This window comes from Puma concolor, chromosome C1, assembly GCF_028749965.1.
Source record: "Puma concolor isolate L17-30 chromosome C1, mPumCon1.1.hap2, whole genome shotgun sequence".
Lineage (NCBI taxonomy): Eukaryota > Metazoa > Chordata > Mammalia > Carnivora > Felidae > Puma > Puma concolor.
Genome location: NC_141674.1, coordinates 129,541,712 through 129,568,233, shown reverse-complemented (window position 1 = coordinate 129,568,233; position 26,522 = coordinate 129,541,712). Strand labels below are relative to the sequence as shown.

Here is a 26,522-nt window from a genome sequence, read left to right as displayed (position 1 = left end):
ACAGAGGATCTGAAGCAGTCTCTGTGCTGACAGCAGAGAGCCCAATGCAGGGCTCGAACTCACGAACTGTGAGATCATGACCTGAGCTGAATTCAGATGTTCAACGGACTGAGCTAACCAAGTGCCCCTAAGTCCCACATCTTGTATTGCCAACATCACTGTGCATGTTCTTGCAGTGAGCCATGGCAACATTTAGAAAAGAAATTTAGTTGTAAAGGCATATCAATTTCCTCTTAGCAGTTTGCTAGCTTTGCCTAAGTAGGTTGCTTCTAACTGGCATCCATTTATTTTGTACGGATTTACTGAGTTCTGTTCCATCTTAAGTTTATTACTCAGGCACTTTTGGGAATGAAGGCAGAAAAAGGTTCTAGCCTTCAAAGATTTCACATCCCTTCAGAGGAACACAAAACACCTTTACGGATAGTTAGAATGCAAGCAAGTTAGACAGGGTTATGAGACCCAAGAGGGAGGAGTGGTTGTTTCCAGCAGAAGGATCAGGACAAATTCTGTGGAGGAGGCAAGGATTTACACCTTGGTAAGATCTTGGCAAGCAACAGAGATAAGGAGAAAGATATTCTAGACAGAGCGGAAATCTGATTTCCCTTACTACTTTCTCTCACAACAGTCTCATCTGCCCAGCACATACTACAATTGGTATTTAGGTAATTGTGGGTTCAGTGGCTCCATCTTCCTCCAGTAGACTGTACCCTCCACAATGGAAATGGATGGATCTGTGTCTGTTTCACTCACTACTCTACATATATGCATGCAGTACCTAGCACAAGGGCTGCAACACGCTGATTATTCAGCACATGTTTATTGCTGAATGAGTGAGTAAGAGCCTAGGCTTCCATGTGGTTTTGCCCTCTATTAGTTTTGCAATCTTGGGTCCTATCCCTGGGCCTCTATTTTCTCATATGTAAAATGGAAAAATAACAGTTCTTTCCATATAGGGTTGAGATAAAAATTAAACAGGATGATGGATAGCAATAAATTATAATTTTTATTAATTCGACAGGAAGAGGCAGTGAGATGAAGCAAAAGCATGTGGATGTTTTGGCCTTTTAGTGATAAGAGCCAGACCTTGTCTAGCTTTTTTTGCCTACTACTGTATGGGCTCACCAGGCAAGGCAATGTAGCAAGTTTCATGTAAATTGGGTATCTTCACCTGCTCTTTGCTCCGTTTGGATCAGGTGACCAGGAGTGCTTCCCTTGACAATTCCGTTGCCTCCTCTCTGGAGCAGGACTAATGGAACAGCTGTTCCTTTTTCACCAAACTGTCAAGGAAACAGCATATGTGAAAGCAATGTGTGATAGTTCTGTAATGTGCCAAGCCTGTGTCACAGGTTTGAGAGTCCCAGGCTGCAAATTCTTGACTTGCTAATAAATAAGCAAAATGAGTGTGCCTATTGATATGAGAAATAACTTGTCCTGAGATAAAACAGGCAGGCGCTGGAGTCTGAGAAATCTGGATTCCACTCTGGCTCTGCCTCGGCCATGCACATTGGGTAACCGTGGACCCATTACTCCATATTTCTGAGCTGGGGTTCCTTACCTCTATAGTCATGTATGATTACACCTACCTCCTGGGGCCACTGTAGCAAGTGAAGGAAAATCCCAGCTGGTGATGCTGTGAACTCCAGGTCCCGGTAGCTGTACATCAACTCTGGTGCGGAAGAGCTTGGAGTTGAGGATAGGAGGAAGAGTGTGGACTAAGAACACTTCCCTAATATTTCCTCTCAAGGTGAGGGGTGGGTAGTGCCAGCTGCATGCCAACCTCTGAGCAGCAGGTTGTCTATGGCACAGTGGTGTTCCTCCATGTTAGGAAATGGTCAAGGGGCTCTGATGAAATATTTCCCCCCCTTTTTTTCTTATTTTAATGTTTATTTTTGAGAGAAAGAGAGGGAGAGAGAGAGAGAGAGAAAACATGAGCAGGGGAGGGGCAGAGAGAGGCAGAGAGGGAGAATCCAAGCAGGCCCTGCACTGTCAAGAGCCCGACATGGGACTCAAACTCACAAACCACAAGACCGTGACCTGAACCGAAATCAAGAGTTGGATGCTTAACCAACTAAGCCACCCAGGCACCCCGGAATGTTCTTAATTTATGTTGTTGCCAAACCTGATTTTTTTTTTTTCGAAGTCAAATCCACTTCATACTGGGTTTTATAGAATCAGGCAGAAGGTGCCAAATTTTAAGGAAAAGCAAAACAAAACCAAACAAAAACAAACACGAGAGCAAAAAATTCCAAATCCTTAAGTGAATTTTATCCATTATTTTTTCCCCATGAATTGAGAGAAAGTGTCTTTTATGACTTTTACCAGCAGAACTCAGTTTGGCAGGAATATGAATGATTGAGAACTGTAATCTCCACAAGCCCAAATGTTTGTCACTCCTCCTACTACATTTTCAGGAATATTTATTGAGTACAAGGGCAATGTAGTGATCTGTATTGGTCTACATTGATCTACATCTACATCTATAAGCTTTAAATTATAGACCAAAGGGGGAAAGTCACCCCCAGTGGAGCCTGTAAAAAACAAAAGAACCTATGCTCTGCATTTTGAGGCTGGAGCTTGGGACATGTATGTGAGATACACTCCTTATTTCATTTTAGTATTTCAAAAACACTTGGAAATAGACAACATGAAACATTGATATAGGTGGTAACTGAAATTTAGGTTAAGTCACTTTCTTAAAGAAAGTCAGTAGAGCATCACGATGCCTTCAACACCATTTTGGGGACTAGTGTCCAAGGCCTCCTCATTATTTGGGAGTAAATTAGTAATCCATCCACCACTTCTCAGGTATACAAAAGTATTTCTCCTATAGGGAGAAACAGGGAACGATGCGTGCTGGAAAGGGGTAAGTGAAAGGAGAGGGTGGTGTTCATGTGCATCTGAGTGGGAGAAATTCTGGATTTCAGAACAGGTGATTTTTTTTACTTATCTGACATTCTAACTGACCAATATCTTTTCCCATAATTGACGTGGATCTGTTAATGCTATGGCTTCATCTTAATGGAAGCAAAATCTTTAGGAATTTTAACTAGTTGTGGGAAAGATGCAGAATTCATTTATTCATTCGTTCAACAACAATTATCGAATGTCCTTCCTATGCCAGATCTGGTGTTAAGCGCTGCAAGTTCATTAATAAAATCGGAAGACAACTGCCCTCTAGATTTTATAACCTGTCCAGGAAAAGCACAGACATGAAACAAGCACCATCATACTCACACAGGATGTCTAGATGTTGCAGGACACCAACATAATAAAAGACAAGTTCCCTGTTCCTAAGGGACTTAGATATTAATAATAATAATAATAACAACAATAATAATAATACATTTCCATGTCCTTGACATTCTTTAATGTGTCCTGTTCTCAGTTAATCCCTATAACCACTCTAGGAAGTAGCTGCAGATATTCTCTCATTTTGTACAGGAGGAAATTGAAACACAGCAAGTTTAAAGGGAGTCTAAAGTGACGTCTATGGCAAAGATGGGATTTGAGAGTCCATGCACTTAATTGCTACGCTACACTACCTTGGCATTTAAAAAGAATTACTGCCTTTGAATCTAAAAAACCTCAAGACCTATCTCCAGGGGTTTGAACAGGAACAAAGGCTACCACCAGATGAAGTTTCCTACCAATTCCCGGCAGTGGTTTGCCTTTGGCCTTCCTGTTTCCACAACACTGCTCTCCAGCTTGCCCCTTAGAGATGAAAGTTAAAGGAGCTCCCTCAGGCTTTAATTATTGATACTGAAAAATAATTAATCATTAGCTCCATGGTTTCTAGGAATTTATAATAAGAGCTATTTATACATGTTATCTTCCAGTCTAACAGCTTTACCTCCTATGTATTTCCCTTCTATGGAAGTGGTGTACACATTTGGGAATTATTCCAAAATAATCCATGGGTGGGGTGGTGGAAAGGGGGACAATGGTAGCATGGGGAAAATGAGAGTGGCCATAATTTGGTGATTGTTTTCACCTGGTGATGGTAACACAAGCGCACATTCTATTGATCATTAATATTTTGCATTAACATTGTATTAATTTATGTACACATCTGAAATTTCATATAATTCAATGTTTAAAATATAAAATGCACCCATTTAAAGATAATCTAAGAGAAATCCTGGAAAATCAGTATTGATTTCTGACTTTAAAGGAAAAGCATGAAGTGTGATGGTTATAAGAGCAGTGACCAAGATTAATTTCCAACAACACCCAGACAAACAATTATCAATGATCTCCTAAAACAGGTTAAAATGTATGTGAAGGCATGTTGCAAAGTATAAAGCACTAAATGTTTCTCATCCCTGCCCACTAATTAAGAGTCACTTTAGGAGAGTTTTAATATTGCCAATGTCCCTTCAGCATGAAGAGATTCTGACTAACATGGGCTAGGATGAATCTCGGACATCAGTGCATTGGGGGAAAAAAAACTCCACAGGGCTGAGAACCTCTATAATAAGAAACCTGTTGCCATCACTAAGCAAATAACGTTGGATACTTCAGGCAGTCCTTTGTATTATAGACTGAAGGAAGAATTAAAGAAAACAGCAAGAAAGTACCAAAGGATGATTCTTGATCATTTGGCTAATTTATTCCTGGGGCTTAAAAATCAGAAAGGCCACAACAGTGCCACAGCTTGACAAATATCTGATTTGCTTAGAAGAATGTGTGACAATCATTAATCATTTTAGGAGAGACTCAGGTGAGGAGAAGTATGAAGGCCGGAGTAGTGGCTGACTACTAGCTAGAGATCGTTCATGGCTTGAGAATACTTTGAAGTCATAAGGATTTAGCTTATGAACCCAGGCAAGACCAAATAAAAGCTGACACAATTCAGCCATTGCTAAGGTGCAAATCACTCCTGGTACACTCAGGCCCCTGAATCCACCTTGGCTCTCTGAGAGGTTTCAAATGGATTTGGTTTGAAGTTCATATCACCCAGTGATTCCCTGATCATATGGAAAGCTATTAAGTCATAATGTCTTAAAGTAGAACCCAAACATAAATAAAAGTGTATTCTAGAGATCTCTAGGTGATTCCGCTGTGTAGCCAAATTTGGAGACCACGAATATAAACTATTCTTAACTTTGATGACCCAATATGAAATCACACCTGCAAAAGAAAAGCTCCTCTTTCCTCATTAGCCAAGGTCACCACTTGCTCTGGCCCATGTTTCTCCAGACTTCTCAGTTTAGGTTAAACCACTTCTCCTCCCTCAACCCTACACAGTACCTCACCTGTGTCCCCACCTGCTGATCTGTTCCTAGGCTATGCTTTTCACTTTACAACTTTGACCGTGTCAATGTCTTGCTCAAAACTTTCTAATGAACCCCACCCTGACCTGGAGCTCTGGAACCAAAATATAGTTATTACCTGGAAGCTTACATTAAGGTACAATTCTAGACCCCATCTAGGTCTACTCAATTAGAATCTGTATTTACTAAGATTCTCAGGGGATATTTATGAGCATTTAAGTTTGAGAAGTATTATTCAAGAGCACCATTATCCAAAGTATATTTTGAAGGACACTCTCAAGGACAGAGAATATCCTGCCTGGATTCAAAGTTACATCATTCTCTCTCTTTACAGGACATTTGTCCATTCAAAAAAATAGTTATTGACTGACAACTATGCCCCATACTGTGTTGGGTTTAGATGATCCATCAGTGAAGATGACAGAAATGGTCCTGGCATTCATGGACTTCTAGCAAGGTCAATATTGACATGGAAAGATAAGGGTGTCATAAAGGGGGATGTGCAGGATGCCGTGGGATGATCTACTTAATGATGTGAACTGGGGACAGCCTAACACATTTGGGAGATCTAGGACATGACAATAGCATTCCTGGGGGAAAGATGCTAATGCAGGTCCCTGTGGATGCACAGGGTCAAAACAGGAGGGGCATCTGAATACAGTGTCAGCTTCAGACATAACAGGCGCAAAGGCTCAGGGCAACTAAGGAAATGCTTGCCCAATGCTTACTCCATGCAACAATAAGAAAACTGTTGCCATCATTAAGCAAATAACGTTGGACACTTCAGGCAATCCTGAAGCATGACCCAATCATGCTCTAGGTGATTTCCATATATGTAGGCGTGACTATTAACCCTGTTTTTCAATCGAGGAAACTGAAGCACAGAGAGATGAAGCAATGTGTTCCCATCACAGAGCAAACTTTGAAACTCAAGTCTTGCCTATCTGGCTCCCGCATCTGTGTTCTTAGCCATCACACTCTACAACTGTTTAGCTGGGAAGAGCACGATGCATTTAAGAAGCTGAACATAGGCCATTATGTCAGGAGTTCAAGCGGTGATTGTTTATGGATCTATTGTTTTTGTTTGTTTGTTTGTTTGTTTGTTTTTTATCATCAGAAGTAGAGTCATTACCATTTAGGAGCAGCTTCTTACAACTCACATTTTTGAGAACTGTCCCGTAGTTAATGAATCAGAATTTCTAGCTCTGGAGCTGAAAATAGGCATTTTGGAATGCTTCCAGGTGATTCAGAGACAATAAAGTCTGAGAACCACAGGTTTAGAGGTACAATTCCCTTTAATATTATCCTCCCTCACATAGTCCCTCCTAATTAAGCCATGGTTATTTAATAATATATTGGTCCCAAGGTATAAACTAAACATGAGAGTAAACACGATTGGAGTGGAAAGTTGGAATAAATCTGAAAATTGAATCTTTGCTCCTCTAGGTCCCCTGACTGCCAGGCTGTGAAAAGAATTATCTAGGCTTGAAAAAGTGGAGGCAGAAAAAGGACCACAGAGGCTTAGAACTATTTTCATTACAATGCCAACCATTTAAATAACTAATTGAATTTCCGGAAATTGAAGTAAATTTAAAATTGCTGGAAGAGCAATTATTTCACATGCTCTATGATGCCTCCATCCTTAGCCAGTGCTAGAAGATTCTCAGGCAGCAGAGAATCTTCTTGATTGCAGAATACATACAAGAGCAGTCTCTGAAATATTCTCTGGCCACTAGAGTGCACTGGCTCAACAAAACGAATATGTCTCCCTCCCTGTCAGGGGACCTTGACAGCTCCAACACCAATATCTGGCTGCCAGTGGGGTCTTCTTTTTAATTCAGTCTTTCCTTTCCTATAATCACTTAACAGAGGAATTATGCTAATCTCTCATGAGGAAGAAACTAAAAGAAACAGCTGAATCTCAATAAAACTCCATCATATTTTATTTTCTTGCATTTTTCCAATACCTTTCTCTCTCTCTCTCTTTTTTTTTTTTTTTTTTTATCTTTGGACATTTTTTCAAGTACATTACCATTAAAGTGCCAAAAGTCAGCCTCTTGGATGCTGCCTTTCAAATGGTTCAGAGAGATCAGAGCTTTTCTGTCCCACTCTGTCTGGAAACAGCATTCTCCTGGTTTCTCTACAAACTCTGTTCATTCAATTCCCTTAGTTTGTATCCCCATTCAGGAGAATTAGTTTGCAAAAGTTCCTGGAAGAACCTGTTGTTTCCATCCCTTAAAAGATCATAAAATTATTCCACTGTATTTTTCAAAGCTCTTTCATATTCAAAATATTTATTTGTAATTCTACCCATAAGAAAGCTCACTGGATACAACTATATTAAATTCATGACAAAATATCATTAAGAAGATGAAATGGCACAGTTATGAAAACCTTATGCAGGTTCCCCACCACTGCTCTATAAGACACTGATAATAGTAATCTTCATTAGCTGTCACTATCCCTTTGCCAGTCACTAAGAGTGGGTTTGAAGTATCTGGCAGATCTATGTCTGTGTTGGTCATACTTTCACATCACTCCCATGACAACCTGCGAGTCAAAGAACATTTAGGGGATCCTAGATGCGCAGGGATGGAATTTCCCAAGGAAAGGTATGAATGCTCTCAACTTTTGTGTCAGGTTCTCCCCTTCCAGAACTGCATACAGTACTTCCTTGTCCCTTCTTCCAGAAGGCTAATATAGCCTTGTCTTGTTTGAGAAGACATGACTACCGAGAGAAGGCTAGAATATGTGTGTGAAACCCAATTTACTCTGAGCACTAGGGTTACGATTCTATGCATCCTTCCTTTTCTTGGATTTGCCTTTTCTTACTGTGGCAATGGTAAGATCCAGAGGACCAAGGCTAGGGTATAAGACTATGGGTATAAGAACCAAATTATTAATTCTATGTCTTCTGTAGAAATGGAGCTTTTGGACTAGGAGTACTGGTATCGACACATGGACTAGCTCATCAGGGGAGTGCAATATGCTGGGAGTAAAGACCTGTTCCATGACAGAGGGTCATTCTACCAAAGAGCTCCTGTGTGTTTTTTTAGGATTTTGGTATTAAGTATCCTGGATCACTGCCATCCAAATACACGCAGGTATATGAAAGTATCAATATTTATAGTAAAGAAACACAAATCTTATATTGCCAATTTTTGTACCTATTCAAAACTTTTCATGTGTTGCCCTTGTTCTTCCACAGACTTACATTTATCAGTGATGTAAGCACAGTGCTTAAGGCCCTACAGTCTAATAAAGATGCCTACAGTCAGACTCCCAGCACACAGGAGCCACAAAGAAACTGCCATGGTGTTGAGGCTTTATAAGGAACCATATTTGAATGGCTGTTCAAAACACAACAAGGTTAAGAGAGGATAAGCATTTCTGCAAAGCGCTACAGTGAAATTTTTGGCACACACACAGTAACTGAATAGGTTTGCTCTGCCATGTTCTGGTGGATCTGGAAATCCAAGACTTCATTAACAAATTTTACCAACCTTGTTTCACAGGGGGACATGCAAATGGAAAAGAAAGATGCTCCCATTCTACAATCTCTCATTTATTTAGCAGTGGGGAAGACAATTCAGGTGGTCGGGAAGGAAAGCACTAAGAAACAGAATGCACCGACCTGGTTGGCATGACCTTGGGCAGGGCGTCCACTCACTGAAAGCTGTCACAGTACAGTCTTTTTTGCACGGGAGAAGACAAGGACGCACTGTTTCTGGCCGAGTGGAATCTGGACATCTGTCAATGTGAAGAGACAACATCAGTGCCTCCTGGAAAGAGTAAGTTGTTTAGTTCTATGCTAAACAATAGAACTATAGGATTTCAGAACAGAAAATACTGAGGCTCTGTTTTTACTTTTATAGACAAGGAAGAGAGAGACAAGGAGTTGAGGCTATTTTCCCAAGGTCTCCCAGCCAGAGGCAGAGCCAAAGCAGACTTCAGCTCTCTTGACCTGGAGACCAAAACACTTCTTCACTAGTCCAAGAAAACAGCAATACCAGAAACCAATGAAAGACGAATGCCGAGAAAGTGTCTCACCATCAACATCAACTCAAGTGACACTTGATTTCTTTTCAGAATGAACACATCTGATAAATTTTTTTGGAAAGCATTTTATTCAGGGTAATATATCAAATCTGTGATATTCTACAAAAGGAACAGGAAAATACAGGGCAATATATGAACATAGTGGGAAACAAAAGTCATCGAAAACCACTTACATTTGCTTTACATTTTGATAATAAAAAGAATTTTAGAATATTTAAACAATCGATAGGTATCTCTTTTGAACATGTGGAGTGATGAGACAGAGTAAACAAAATGTGACAGAAGGCAAAGGCCAAATAAACTAACTAGCATTAACAAGAGAACACTTCAATTCCATCATTTTTCTGAGAATGAATGCTCATACTTGGGATGAAAATACTACAGTCAACTAATTCAAAGTCATTTAGAAGAACTAAAGTCTCAGAAGATGGCAATCAAGTTTTTGTTTTCTTGCCTGCTTATTTGTTTTATGAATACAGAGGGCTAAAAACCACATTTATTATCTTCTAAAATAGTGATATGCTGAGAAGAAAAACAGGAAAGAACTCAGCAACATTTTTGCATTTTAAGTTCTGTTTCTCATAAGTTCCTCATAAAGCACATAAATGCAGTGTGCGTAAAGCTTAATAGCATGAGATAGCCAGTGCTGAGTTTCCTAATAACAACAGTGAGAGGCATTATAAACTTCATTTTCAAATGATAAATTGAGGCACTGAAATAATCAGTAATGGACCCAAAGCTACATGGGGACAGGCCATTTGAGAAAAATTATGGTAGAACAAAACACCAGTGTAGCAAGTTCAGACAATGAATTGACCTTATAGAAGGAGAAAACACAAATTAGAGGAGACAAAATTAACAAGAAAATAATGAATTAAAAAGAAACACAGAGCTGACGAAATGATGACAATTTAGGTGAAAATTCCACCAATTGTACATAAAACAACCAATGTGCAAACACAAAGGTTGTCCAGTTTTCAAATACTTCATAGAAGTAAGAGAACAGACAATAATGGTTATGGGAGAAGAGGAAGAATAATTAGTCACCCAAGAATGGAGAAGAATCTGGATGACATCAGACCTCATCAATTTAGATAATTAACAAAATAAAAACAATTTCTTAGTTTTAAAACTTTAGAATAGAAACAATATATAAGCCAAACATGGAGGACTGAACTTGACCATGGAACAGAATGCACATGATATCACTTTTGCCACCATAAGGTAAAGACAAAGTAGACAAAGAAGGGGAGACGGAAGGGGATAGAGAAAGAGCGGGGGCTTGGATGTCCTCATCTGACAACACAGGTGGGCAGAGTGCCAGTCTAAATATAAATGAAAACAGAAACAAAGCTCTAAAAAGATTAATTCAAAGTGCTAATGTGCCAACAGAACACCCACCATCTGGGAGTCGAGACAGGAGTTAGTGTAAATGAGTTCAGGTTCGTTGCTTTCACAAGAGGGAATGGAGGAATGGGCATTGTACATTGACAAGTGAAGATATTTATGAATGATATATGGAAAATATAGTATTTAGAGTCAGGAGGTAAACATTGCTTGTTTGCATTGACATAATGGACGGAGATAAGAAACTAATACAATGGCTGCCAGTGGCAGGACAGGAGGTAGGGGAAGTGGATGGGAGCAGGGGCGTGAGCGTGAGGATTCTCTTTGTTATATATATCTTTGCATGTTGTTATGATTTGTGAACCATGTGGAGGCTCACCCAGTCAAAATAGACAGAGAAAAAACACAAAACAACTGTTAAAAAGTTGTTGTGGTTGTGTTTGAGATGTGGGATACTAAATGGAGCATGAGATGGACAGGACCTGTTGCTTGCCATCATCGTCTCTCTGTATCATTTCATTTCTTCTGGGGAGTATATAAAACGGACAAAAATAAGTTAAAAGAGAAAATGCATATACTCACAGAAAAAGAATGGCTCAGTAAATTATTAGTGGCATTATTATTATTTTCATTATTATCATTAGTATTTATTTTAGGGAGTGTGAGGGAAGGGCAGGAGAAGAGAGAGAGAGAGAGAGAGAGAGAGAGAATACCAAGCAGGCTCTATGCTCAGCATGGAGCCCCATGGGGGCTCCATCCCACAAACCTGGGATCATGACCTGAGCTGAAATCGAGTCAGTTACTTAACTGACTGAGCCATCAAAGTGATTCTAGTGGCTTATATTATTATTAATTATACTTAATATACACAGAAACACTGCCTATTAAAGAGATCAATTCAGTAAAAAAAATGAGAGAAAGAAAGAAAAGTGTCTTTATGAGAATATAGTGTTACTTAAACAAGCTACTCGGGTAAGGAAAATTTATGTCATACTTTACTGGAGATAGCAAAAAACACTAAAATCATTCCCAAGTCCTTTATTCATACTCTAAGGTCTACTAAAATTAAATTGAGCTGCTGTTTATTCTAACTCCTCTCCAATAGCTCCTGTGGTATATGGATGGAAATGAAAGTATGACTCGGGCAACGCCGACTTCTTGTGTGCTCAGTGGAGCGGCAGGAGTCCCACTAAAACCAGCCACCTCACACTCACTCCTGCATTGGTAAAATAAGCTTAGAAATATTTGTGGCACTAGCTTCAGGCTTTCTCGAGAAAGAGGCTGATCCTGCAGGGATTTTGCTCATTTCAATTAGGAGCAGGTGTTAATCTCTTTTAGGGAACTGAAGTTGTCTACTTTATTTACCCTTTATTGGCATCATGCACAATAAATACTCACTGGGCATAATGTCAAGTTTCCATAATACAGCCTCTTTCTCTCTGTGTGTTCTTCCCTTAAGTCCGTAAGAGAGAAACGGTATCATCTCCTCAATAGCAAAGATCAAGCTCAGGTTACATTCCTTTTATAGAGGCCACGAACTGAGAGCTTTCCTAGAATGTGATTTGTGGTCTGATAGGAGCCAAACATTCTCTTGTCAGTGAAAACTGTGTTTTTGTTCATTTATTTTGCAACCTCTTTCTGCAGGGGTTCAGCTTCCTCTTCCTTTCTCCTTAGATAGTGTCTACCCCTTCAAGAATCATCAAATTTCTAATTTGCATCAATTTCTTCTTAGTCTTCAAAAATACTCTGACCATTAGCAACATATGTGCCCTCCATTTCTGAAAAAAAAAAAAAACTACAAGGTTTATTTTCTGTATTATTGTATTGACACTGACCAAGAAAGGCTTTGACTTCTCTTACTCTGTTTTCTTGCATATGTGTGTGTGTGTGTGTGTGTGTGTGTGCACGCGCACACGTGCGCCTGCGTGTCTATGTATGCATGCATGATGCATAAACTAATTTTTAACGCCTTAATGTGGAATTGCATCTTATATCATATCTTAAAAGTGCCATACCTTAGCTCAGTGTAAATATTTAGTAACAGTAAGTGAGTGATTCAATAGTATTCAATGTTATTGGAGCCTGAAGACAAATAAATCCCTGGGGATATTAGTCTAATTTGTCCAGCCATTTCTTAAACAAAATTAAAGCCTTAAAATCCAGGGAAACATATGGATTCACTTTTTACATAGTAAACAAAGTATGGCCCCTTGGCTTTTATCATAATTTATACTTCCTAATTTTGCATACCACTCTGACCCTAGATTGGCAGTGGTCTCAATAAAAGGATGAATGTATTTCATTTCAGCACATGTATTTCCCTGGACTAGCACTGGAATGCTCTATAACTATTATCTCTTTGTTGCTCTGTAGCTTTCAGTTCCTTATAAACACTGCGCTGAAATGCATCAAACTGAGCTACAAAGATCTGCCATTTTTCAGTTATGCCTCCATAATCAAGATGCAGACACAAAGCTCCATTTCTTTGATCAATCCTCCAACCCAGGAACCAACGTACGTCTCACTCAGCTAGGTGGGGCGAACCTGCCAGGTTTGTCAACATTAAATGTTTAAATGGAGCTCTCTATTATTACATCTCACACAATGCCAGGTGTTTTCACGTTAAAGGCAGCAAGTGCCTTATCAGGACTTTCAGGAGGCTTTGAGTTGTGTGTTTTTAATCTTTTTTATTATTTTTTGAATGCTGCAACTGAAAAAAAAGACAATAAATAGTGAAACAAAACCAAACAAAACCCTAGAACTATCCCAATAAGCTCTTACTTCTGTTTCACTTGTGCCCTGGCTAGTTCTCATTTTCTGATATGATCAGTTCTATTACTCATACAATGCTAACATTCTCACCTATACAACTGCATAGAAACCAAGACACCAACCCAGGGAAGCAAGAACTTGCAAGGAACTCTGCCTCCCAGTGCAGTGGGCTTGGAGATAAAACATTATATTAGCCGTCCAGTCCATGGAGACATGCTTCTTTCTCTCTACCCCCAAAAGGCCCCCTCTTCCTCAGCATATTTCCTTCTTTTCTGTTTCTATTCCCCTACCCCCACTCCAAGGATTTCACAAATGGCAGGGAATCTCTTCCCACTGCAATATCTTTTACTTGAAAAAGAACAAAAACAATATATTTTTTGAAAGGGCAGAGTAAAGAGTATTTTCTACTGCTGATAGTTTCATTATCTCACTATGTGCTTCACTGGACACTAGGTATTAATCTCTTATCTCAATTAATCTCCTTAACCTAAACATTTTTAATTAATTTTATTAAAGTCAACTCAGGTTCCTCATATTTAGCAGGGTCATTTGGAGATACACAGTAAGAATTCAACCTAATTCTGTTGAGTCTAATTCTGAGGCTGTTAAATCTCCAGCCTCATTAGCAGTGTAAAAAGTAATTAGCAATGTCTCTCTCTCTCTCTCTCTCTCTCTCTCTCTCTCTGTGTGTGTGTGTGTGTGTGTGTGTGTGTGTGTGTTAGGGAAAACATCTATGAAATTTATTTTTCTGTGATGGTAAACTGAGCAAACCTGGAGGCTATTCACAGCAATAATAACATTTATGTGTTCTGGCTTAAAAAAAACAACAACGACCATTTGAAGTAATTCTAGAATAGAAAAGGAAATTGGAGCTACTTGAACATGTAATCCAATTTTTCATGTCAAAACAGACTTTTAAACGTGACAATTTATTTGGTGTTAGTCTCAATTCTAAAGTCCCTTTGCTAAGAAATAAACAAACTGTGCTCATATCAAGTGGATATGAATGCCCTGTTCTGGTTCAGAGCTAAAAGGGTTTTTGTTTTATTTTGTTTTGTTTTTTAATTTTATTTTGAGGGACAGAGAGCACACAAGCAGGGGAGGGGCAGAGAGATAGGAAGAGAGAGAATCCCAAGCACACTCTGCACTGTCACTGCAGAGCCTGATGTGAGGCTCGAACTCATGAACCATGAGACCATGACCTGAGCCAAAATTAAGAGTCAGACAACCAACTGAGCCACCCAGGTACTCCAAGAGCTGAAAATTTTTTATGTAAGGGAGAAGATCAAACATCAGGCATGCTAAATTTTCTCATCATGATAAGGAATAACACTTTGCTGCATTTTATGTAGGGTTTACAACTATAAGCCATATTTAATTTTATTTGTATATTCAAGTTGATATTTCATGAGTCTTTTTTAAGCAGTTGAAAATTTATATCATAAAAATGAACATTATCAAGACTAAAATTCTTCCCAAGATAAAGGGAGTTTTCATGTCTGCATAATGTCTCTATAAGCTTTTTAGGATTTTACCGTAACCCCAGGAATTAGATTTTCACCTGAGTCTAGTGATATGTGAGCATTATTTTCCGTGTTTGGCTATAACTCCCATTGGTTCAATCAGTCCGTGTAGTGCTATGCATACCAGGTGAGTTGCAAAACACAACTGACATAAGCTGATACTCCAAAAAACATTTCAAGCAATGTCAAGTAAGGTCTGAAGCAGAAATAACATTTATGAATTAATAAGAGTAGAAGGTCATGCATATAATCTAGTCATTACTTTCACTTGATCTTAGCCAAAAGGCTGAGAAGCGATATCTAGTCATTACTTTCTATGGCAGTCCCCTTTGCCAAAATGTATGATGGTGGATCAAATAATTTTTCTTGAACAAAAGATAGACATCAGCTTTTCTCAATCTTCTGTGATTCATATCCAATCCTCATTAAACCCTGTAACTTTCCACATATAAATATAGCTCATTCGTCGATTCCAAAGACATTTATGGTACACCAGCTATATGCCAAACATTGTGCTAAAGTCTGGGTTTGTAGCAATTAAGAACATCCAACTCCAGTACTCTTAGAAGCCACCTTTGGGAAGGGAGAGAGATTAGGTCTTCTGAACTGTGCTTCACTTCAAGTCATATTATCTTTGCTTGCATTTGCACAGTCATCTGCACATCGGATGCTCCAACACCAGCAGTATCTGGCCAGTCTGCATGACTTGTGCCATCCACAGTTCACAATCCTTATCTGAGTTCCTATGACTTTCCTTACATAGCAATTGTGGTTTCCATACCACCGTGGGTAAGGCTCAGAGCCCATCATCAAGGTTTCCCAAGGTGAAATTAATCAGGTGCTTGAGATGTCCCAGACAGCAACACAAATTGGATTGAATCAGGTGGACAAGTAAGTGTATCTGCCTGTGTTGCCAGGAAGGGCAGGGGCACACTTAGCAGGATAGGCCCAGGACTTGATGTTGCCAGGATGTGCTCTGCTTCAGTTTTTGCTTCTTTCTGAGCATCTTTTTCACTCCCCTCACCTGCTGTTTTCCCCAGGACCATGCTTGTGGCAATTCTCAATTCATATACTTAAAGCCTCATGAACAGAAAGAAGAGAGGGTTTCATTTTCCCAATCTGTGAATTCCTGGGGAAGCACTTTAAGTTGCCTAGTTTGTGACACTAGACAAAAGTTTGGGTGTTCCCATCCTGGTGACCCACCATTCCTGTGATTGGAGTGGGGTTGTTCTGTTTGTTCGTTTGTTTGTTTTAAGTAGGCTTCATTCCCAGCATGGAGTCAAAGGCAGGACTTGAACTTGTGACCCTGAGATCAAGAGCTTGATGCTTCACCAACTGAGCCACCTAGGCGCCCCTGGGGTGGGATCTTTTACCACAAGAAGGAGACTAGGAAATCTCCATGGACAGAACAGTTACCTGGTCACTGTACATTGTGTAGGTCCCTTGCATTGTCTTTTCCAAGATACTTCCCACGTGGAATGAGGAAGAGTCAGGTCTTCTCCTCGTTTGGTCTAGAGATGAAACTCCCACAGTGGAGTTTTCTGCCTAATTACTCTTTTTGCCTATCACTTGCAATTGTCCTTGACTCTTTTTCATAACTATATCCTAGTTCCTATATCTAAATTATCCTGTTTTGTTTTTTAATTTATGTCTTCATGTGCAGAGTCTAACATATATGAGATTATAACCTACTTGCAGGCATGAATCAGTCCATTCAAATGGCTATGTGGATTTATTGCCCATGGCAGAGAAGATCAGTGGAACCTAAAGAGGAGTGTGACACAACCATATCCTTTCAAAGGGGGGAACCTACCTTCATACTGAACTTGTCTTTATGTGAGTGAAAAACAACCAAAAATACTGAGAGATCAAGAAAATGTTTGATTACTCAAATAGATACAATATTGGTGGGCCACATTTACTTTCCATAACTTTACTGATTCATATTATAACTGTTTCTACCTTTGTTTGAGAGATATGTACTTTCTTTTTTTAAGTTTTTCAACGAAAATTTTTACTGTATTTATTTATTTTGAGAGAGAAAGATAGTGTAAATGGGAGAGGTCCAGAGAGAGAGGTGAGAGTGAAAATCCCATGCAGGCTCCACACTATCAGCACAGAGCCTACCACAGGACTTGAACCCATGAACCATGAAATCATGATGCAAGCCGAAGTCAGATGCTTAACTGACTGAGCCACCCCGGTGCCCCCATACGCACTTTCAATAAACTATTGGTGATACCTTTTGGTCATCACTTGTCCCACATGACTCTTGACACAGAAGACCCTCCGTGTCTGAATGCCCACACCACAGGTGGCTTCTCCATTCCAGCCAATGGTTGCATTAAGGGCAGTTACCAATGTGTCTTCAGAACAGGGGCCCCAAGGCGATGTCTCCCAGTAGAGCTGCATACAGGAATGGTCATTACATGAACGATATTCTTGGAGGGCCTGAGTAGCGGGACATGGTTTTCCACCTACAAAAAAATAACAATAAAAAAAGGATACATAGTTTTTGCTGTTGTTCTTAGCAGGCTGCTGTTGTTACTGTCATTCTTATTTTTGCTGTTTTCACTGTTTATTTAATGCTTATTTATTTATTTTTAGAGAGAAAGAATGTGAGCCAGAGAGGGGCAGAAGGGAAGAGAGACTCCCAAACAGGCTCCAGGCTTCGTGTAGAGCCCAAAATGGGGCTCCACCCAGCGCTTAATCTCACCTGAGATCACAATCTAAGCCCAAATCAAGAGTCAGATGCTTAACTGACTGAGCCCGCCCAGGGGCCCTTGTTTTTGCTGTTTTAATGGTCCAGAAAGGTGGTTTCTTGACAGAGGATTCAAAAGGCCTGAACCTCTGTACCCTTCTGCCCATTCCAGGGCCATGGTCTTTTTGTCCTGAATAACAATCTGAGGACAATATATTGCACTTTCCCTCCTAAATAATAGGTAGCAGCACATGTTGATTAGATCAAAAACAAAAACAACAAAAAACCACCACCAACAACAAAAAGAGATTCTATTTCCCACCTCTGAGTCCTGTGTCTCTGAGATAAACTCCAAAGAAATCTACTTTTATATTAGTAACATGATGCCTACATAAGTTAGTCTGTTAGATATAGTAGCCCATGACCTTGAAGTGGTATTAGGTCAAACCTATACACTTACACACACATTACCTATATATGGTCTCTTTTTCCTAAGAGCATTATTTTTCTCAGAAAATCATTTTAAGACACCCATCTTCCATCAAGCCGTGCATTTTACTGCAATTTTGAGAAACCCAGAAGTATCTCTTAAAGTTTGGCAGAAGAGAGCCTATCCTTAAACTCTGAAATAATATCTGACAATGTGTTATCCACCGGCAGGGAGACCAGACAGATGTGCATCCTTACACTCTTGGGTGAGTCAGACAATCAAATTTCATTACTGTCTTTTCTTTCACATTTTTATATCCATGTAAAAACTGGCATTAATCTAAAGTATTGATTTTTTTTTCCTACTCTTCCACCCTATGATGTTTTATTCAGCGGGCCAAATGCTCAAAAAGATTTGTGACCTTGGTTTTGTTATTCTTGTTATTTTTTTCCCATTAAATACTGCTGACTTTTTTCTCCTTCCAGAAATATAAAAGACAAGAGGGGGAAGCAACTGCAATTTAAGAATATGAAAATCTTCATTCATCTTGACCCTGGCCCCATTTTTCAGGATCACAGAACAGAATCTTGTTTAAAAAGGAGCTCCTCACAGCCAGTGGCCACACCATCCTGCTGTTCTTACTGAGCCCTAGGCAGACGAGCCAAGGGAGAGCCTGAAAGAACGAACGTATGTGTCTGGGGACAGAGACCATGGCTATCAATGATAGAAACAGCTGCTCCTCCAATTTGTTCTGATGTCACCCGTTTACATTTCCATAGCACATTTTAGCTTCTTCAAAGCCATTTCAGAGCCTTCATCTTCTTCCCTCTCACAACATGCCAGCATGACAGAACAGGAAATTGGACCACATGGATCAGATAGCTTGCCGATGTCAGTGGCAGTTCCTGGTCAAGGAGCCATGTCTCTTGATTCCTAATTTGGAGCTTTTTTTTTTTTTTTTTTACCAGACATATTTCAATTATATTCCCCAATGTCCCAATGTATGAGCTACCTGAAGCTGGATGTGTGGCAATCAAACTTTGTGGTTCCCCCCCACCAAAATAAGTATAATGAAAAATAACAACCATCTGATTGCCATGGCCTAGGCATAGGTTTGGGCTAAGACAAATCATGTAAATATAGAAACTCAGTATAGATAAACTAGAGGGTTAAAGAGAAAAAGCATGCATAGAAATGACATTTAATTTTGACTCAGGCCATAGAGCTATCACCTGTATGTGGCTACTTCCACAATATGACCTTCTCAAGTGCTTACGAGAAAAAAAAAATAAAATAAAAACAGTCATTTGGCCATTGACTCCCCCATTGAACCCTTCACTATTACTCACCTTCTCCAGGCAATGCCAGTATAATCCTTGATCTGGTCTGTTTCCCATCTGCGTTTTTATTTGAACAAGACTGTGAACAGGATGACCACTCTGTCCACTCACTCACCACACAATCCATTCGGCAGGGAATTTCACAAGCCGTCCTTTCGGGAGGAGGAGATGCTGGGCAGAGACTTCCTGATACATCTTCTCCTGTAATCAACCAGATCGAGACAGATGCTGATTAATGCACAATTGAGGAGAGTCCAAGGAACATTTAGGTTCATTGCTTCCTCTACTACTTCAGTTTAGCCGAGAAGACTTCACCTTCTGTCTAAACCAATAAAGTGTGAAAAATGACGGTTTCTTCAGCCATTCATAATATTTATGTCAAGAAAAACTGCCAGGAGATCATTTGGCATTTAGAAAGGTAGATACCACAGCAAAACTCTCATTTGTCATCCTTCACAGGGACAGAGTGGGCTTCTTCCAGGAACAATTTAGCCACGGCTGGCTAGAGATAGACATGATTGACGTGTTATTGATAACCATATGTAATAAGTATATCTTTTTCTGCAAAACAGGTGCTACAGTGGTCTGTTGGACTGCAAACCTCAATTTATGCTGAACATTCTATTCTATGCTATAAAGAATTATATCATTCTAATTATCTGTTGGGTGCCTTTACCTCCACAAATGTAACTTTAAGCAAGATTAACACAAAATTATTCTTTTGCTATGTTTGTACACGTGGTAAATAATCCCAGACCATGGTGGAAATGGACTTGTGAAAAAATTATTATATAATGTTGATGGGGCGCCTGGGTGGCTCAGTCAGTTGAGCGTCCAACTTCGGCTCAGGGCATGATCTCAGGGTGCGTGGGTTTGAGCCCCACGTCGGGCTCTGTGCTGACAGCTCAGAACCTGGAGCCTGCTTCAGAGTCTGTGTCTCCTTCTCTCTCTCTGCCTTTCCCCTGCTCATGCTCTGTCTCTCTCTCTATCAAAAATAAACATTAAAATTTTTTTTAAAATATTATATAATGTTGAGACAAATTTGAAGGCCCATCTGACATTTTTCCTAATACATTTATTATTCTCCCTTTGAATGATCTAGTTAGTCAAACCCAAAATTTTTATATATGAAAATAATGGTGGAGAGTTGTTTTTTTCGTTGTTTTGTTTTACAATGAATAGATGTTAAGACTAAGGGGATCATTTCTAAGTTACTTTTCTGTATCTCAAATAATTATAATAATTGAAAAAATCTCTTTTAGGTTATTTACTCACTATTACAATTCCAGTGTTTCTCTTTATAGATTATAGTTCAACTCATACTATTTCCCCTGCTCACTGTCCCTTCATAAAAACAGAAGACATGAAGAATAATGATGTCATTTATAGTTCAGAGTAACAACACATATTTGGAACAGCATCTATAGGAAAGAGAAGTTTTGGCTGTGTGACTTTATGCCTGTGGAATTCTCCTATCATAAACTGCTTGACAAACAGAATAACTACAAAGGGGACTAATGTTTATAGGGCATCTCCTTTGTGTCAGGCACTGTCCTCGTAAGAAGCTCTTAGAAGCAGGTATAACCCATCTTCTTTTACAGATGAGGAATCAATGGTTCTGGAAGGAAAACTTGCTCAGGGTCACACAGACCTGAGATGGGAATCAAATTAAAACTTTCTGACTCCAAAACTTCTGCTTTTCCCATTAAGCACATTGTGTCTAATTCCAAGGAGATGGATTTTCCTTTGCTGAGGAAGTAAATAAAACCAGTCGACAGTAAGACTGCCTGGAGGAGAAGACAGTATACTGTTAATATCTGCATTCATATTTGTAAATGAGGCCAGGCTCATTGCCCCTGAGGTACAAATAAAACTTTTCAAGCATATTATGAGAAGTAATAGAGATTCTAGCAGATAATCAAGATGAAAGACCAGTTCCAATCATTCTGTTTTTAGTCTCAGTCTATTTTTCAGGTTGAGTCCACACTGTATAGTACGTGCATATACACATGCACACAGATGCTCCCTCCCTCTCTCTCTCTCTCTCTCTCTCTCTCTCTCTGTCACACACACACACACACACACACACACACACACACATGCACACACACATGTGCCCTGACACAGCTGAGGGGTAGTCTTTTCCCAAGTACAGAAGCAAGGAGGCCATACAAAATGCCCAACCTACATCTAATCAAAAGTTAATTTCCATATTTGTGAATATTATTAACATAATTTTGATACAAAGCATTTTAGTTCTTAAATTTTTTAAAGTTTATTTATGTACTTTGAGAGAGAGAGTGCAAGCACGCATGCAGGTGCAAGCAGGAGAGGGCCAGAGGTAGAGAGAGAGAGAGAGAGAGAATCCCAAGCAGGCTCTGTACCACCAGCACATCTCCAACCGTGAGATCATGACCTGAGCAGAAACCCGGAATCCAATGCTTAACTGACTGAGCCACCCAGGCACCCCTATTTTTTAAATTAAAAAATATAGTTTTATTATTTTTTTTGAGGGAGAGAGAGAGAAAGAGAGAATGAGCAAGCAAGCAGGGGAGAGGGGTGGAAGGAGGGGGAGACAGAAAGAGAGAGAAAGAGAGAGAGAATCTTAAGTTTGGGTCTCAACCCCATGACCATGGGATCCTGACTTGAGCTGAAATCAAGAGTCAGATGCTCAACCAACTAAGCCACCCAGGTACCCCACAAACCACTTTAAAGCAGTGTCTCACAGAAGACGTTTTTGAAGCATAATAGGTATTAGTAGGGCCCTTACAAAAAAGTGGGGAGAAAGCTGTGAATACTGAGTTAAAATAGTAAACTTGGTCTCACTACTGAAAAACTCCTCAGAGTGCTGAAAATGCCAATGTACAGTGTAAATTTCTTAGGGTGGAAGTTGAATGTAGTGTTTTACAGACTTATTTGGCCAATAACCATCCATTTTTGAGGAGAATATCTCCTAGAAGTGGTATTTTGATGAATTGTTTTTAGAAAGCCCTGCCTTCAAGAGTTATAAGATTATCAAGTACAATTTGATGAATGTGTGCTATGTCCAAGGCATATAATGGGGCAAAAATCGGTGAAGATACTATTATATACCCCACTAGAGTTCATAACTCATAACAGAGATGAGCTATAAACATATAAAAAGAAAACTTAGTCCAAAAGTAAATGCCAAGTTGCAAATGTGTGTTTAAAACAGAAAACACTATAGTAGTTCAGGGAAGAGAAGGTCATCTGGGGGACTAGCATGATAGCAGAAGGCTTTCAACAAAGAAAAAAAGAAAGGTTGAAACTTGGTGGCAATGAAAGAGGATTCTTCAGGCAATGAAAGTATCAACAAAATAGGAAATAGGAATAGGTCGTAGGAAAATGCAATACATTTAGAAGATAATACTGAAGCTGCATGAGGAGAGGACAAAACCCATGCTGAAACTGTTATTTGACATCCAATTCTGAATCACTTAGACTGACATGCAAGTTTTGTTATCTCTCTACCTTCCTTAAATTTCCAGTTGATCAGGTTTACCATGACTCAAATTTAACATCCTTCCAAATCACCATTCAGTACCCTTAGTATTCACATCAGGTGCTCAAATACTTTGAACACCTAAGCTCTCATTTAAACTGATATACCTATTTCCTCCGTGCAGTTAAATGTCAATATTCCTACCGATATTTTGATAGCTTGTCTATACAGGATAATTCAGACATGTGAGTAAATGAATAAGATTTTCTTTAGGGAAATCAAACTACTAATCATAAGCAGTGTCTGCAGTTTGTGAGTGAGCTGCAATGGGATCCCCGTTACAAGGTAGCCCGGCTGCATACAGTTAAGTGTCTAGATGTGAATCCTCGCCCTACTTCTCTCGAGTACATCACCTAACTTCTTTGAACCTCAGCTATTTCATCTGTAATAAGGAAATAATGACACTTATCTTTCAGGGATATTCTAAGGATTAGGAATCGTTTATGTGACATATATAGCAAAGTACCTAGCACATGAAGGACTTTCATTATACAGAAACCTTTAAAGTGTGTTTGCAAAGATGTACACCACAAAAACCTAATGGCCTTCTTTATATGAAAAATCTAGATATTTATGTCATAGCCATTGAAAGCACTTACTTTGCCATTCATATATGTGTACAAACAACTACCAACAGTTTCACAGTCTGGTTCACATAAAATATAAAAACTATGTATAATTATCCAGATCATTTTATTTATATGGTTGGTGAATCTAAACCATTTAAGAGTCAAAAATAAAGCACTTGAGCCTGAATAACCTCAACTGCCCATCCAAATCAGTATAATTATCTGCCCTCATTGTACAGAGAGAATCCATCTCAGAAGAGGAGCATTTATACTTTCCTGTTTTCATTTTCTCGGATGGATCAATGAGACCAACTGAAATCTCAGGCAAGCATGGAAAATAAAGCGGCACATGGGACAGAAACTTGGCTATTAAAAGTGATTTTCACAAGCTCTGATAATCTAATGTCATAATAAAATAGAATATATTTAAGAAGGAAATTGAATTCATCTTTCAAGAAGACTGTAAAATTACTTCCAGACCTTATCAGCCTCCTCAGGATCAATAATGACAAACTCCACATTCTCTCCTCATGGAGTGGACTTATTTAAACCAATTGTGATTCTGAGAATATGGGATATGATGCTGCTTCAATGTGGCCATTCAGTATTTTTTTAGTAACTTAATTTGGGGAAATTCACATTATATAAAGTTAACCATTTTAGAGTAAACACCTCAGTGTCACTTAGTAAACCACAGTGTTGTGCAACCACTGCCTCTATTTAGCCTCAACACCTTTTCATCACTCCGGAGTAACACCTTTTATACATTAAGCATTTTTCCCCTTTACCCCTCTCCTCAGACCCTGCAGGCACCAAGTTATGTTTTCTCTCTACAGATTTATCTATTTTGAGTATTCAATTTCAATGGAATCACACAATTTCTGATATGTTGTGTCTGGATTTTTTCACTCAACATAATGCTTTGCAGACTCATCCATGTTGTACCATATACACTACTTTATTCCATTTTATGATGAATAATATTCTATTGTACATACATACCACACTTTGTGTATCCATTCATCCATCACTGGACATTTTTTAGCTATTGTGAATACTGCTGCTATGAAAGTGCTTATACCTGTACTTTTTTGAGTACCTGTTTCCAGTTATTTTCAGTACATGCCTAGGGGTAAAATTTCGGGGTCATATTTATCACTCAGTTTTGTTTGTGATTCTGGGAACTGTGGCACAGATGGCCAGATAACTAGATCTTAGACACAGTAGTTTATACTACTGTCCTCATGCCCACCCATTCCCAGCCAAAAGCTAAAGTATTTAGATGAAAGGAAGATTCCTGAACATATGAATATACTCACAATTCCTTAAAAATGTTTATTTTTCCCATTGAAGTGCCACTTAAAGTGTAAATAGCTCATGCAGACTCTATGGCTACTGGTCAAGCAATCATGTAAATTTAACACTAATAAGCTATCAGAGTCTGGGCTTTCTGTATCAAACTAGTATTTAAACTATACCTATGGTATATATTACATCCTGTAACATTCCTTTTTTGTGACCACTAAGGACTTAGAATTCAATATTGTGAAGTACCATCTATCTTTGTAACAATAGAGCAAACAACTATAATTCTTAGTTTTCTGATCTATATGTCCAAAAAGAGAAAAGATTATAAACAAAATGGAAAAAAAAGAGAACCCAGCTATTCACAAATCTACAGTATTATTTGGAAAGTAGACCAGCATTTTGTCATTATACAACCTTCAAACTACCTTGCTCTGCCCCAAATAGTTCACTCTGGTTACTTTATTGATATTTTCTCTTGTATACTATTATACTATCTATGAAAAATAATGAAACAGTTATTGAAAATACTCTACATGTCATAAAATTTTATGTCCTATTTAAATCTCAGAAAAGAATGCCAATAAATGTTGATTAAATGCTTGCCGACAGCTGAGTAAGATGTCAACAGATAATACATAGCAAATTTACTGGAATTGATATGCACTTAATTTCATTTTTAAATTTAAATGTTACCTTCTTAAAGGTAAGTAGCCCCTGGCCACTTTTGGACTGAGACCTTAATCAACTAAGGAAGTGTTTATATTTTAAACCAATAAAATATAAAACTAAAGCTAAAGGCTAAGCAGAATCTACATGTAATAATGCAATGCCAGCAATAAATTAATGTCTCTGCTTATTAATTTCACAATTTGAAACTTACTTGTCTATCTAGTTGACACATATGTGAAGACAAAGAAACCTGATGTTAGGTATTATCATAATCACAATAACAAAAACAACTGTAATAAAAGAACATCAGCATCTGACATTTGAGAAAACATAGAGTGTATTATACTCTGTACTTACTGCTTTACATGTAGTGGCTTACTGAATATTCACAGTGACATCATTAGTTAGATACCATTGTTTACACCTGAGATACAGGAAGGTTAAAAAAAACTTGCTCAAAGTCATACAGCTAGTATCTGAAAACATGGCACTGGAAAACATATCTGTTAGACATTATAAACGATATTCTTATCTATTATGCTGTATTGCTTCCTGGCTCCTATCTCACATGTGCATTCATCATTATATTACTTTCAGCTGATGCCAAAACATAAAGATGTGATTCTACACAATCCATTGTCAAATACTCAATAAATTGAGTATTAGAAAGACTAAGCCTAAAGGAGTTGGCACCTTGATAATCTGGGAATTGCATCACAGGGTGGGGCAGAATAGGGAAACCTATTTCAAAAATAAAAAAGATAAGCAGATGAAAAAAGCTCAGAACTACAAGATGGAAGGATAAGATAGAACACAAGACTGGAAAGGAAGTGGATAGGAGGGACACTCAGCAGAAACAGCACAATGCATGATTAAATAAATGATACAAACACAAGCAAAAATATAATAACGATGTAAGGATATTCACAAAGTAAAAACAAACAAACAAACAAAAAGAAACAATCAAATTCTAATAGCTATTAAAAGAAAATAAAGAGAATACAAGAG

At 38.7% G+C, this 26,522-nt stretch overlaps 1 protein-coding gene across 5 annotated transcripts in view; it reads right to left on the bottom strand.

The window, feature by feature from the left end:
* Positions 1–26,522, bottom strand: part of THSD7B (thrombospondin type 1 domain containing 7B) — a 1,494,436-nt gene that overhangs the window by 372,820 nt on the left and 1,095,094 nt on the right. For all 5 annotated transcript variants that reach the window (XM_086718478.1, XM_086718480.1, XM_086718479.1 and 2 more), the window contains 3 exons: positions 19,455–19,646; positions 17,217–17,451; positions 8,908–9,023 (listed from right to left, as the gene is read on the bottom strand). In XM_086718478.1, coding sequence (XP_086574604.1) covers positions 8,908–9,023; positions 17,217–17,451; positions 19,455–19,646 — 543 coding nt within the window. The remainder of the gene's footprint in view (positions 1–8,907; positions 9,024–17,216; positions 17,452–19,454; positions 19,647–26,522) is intronic.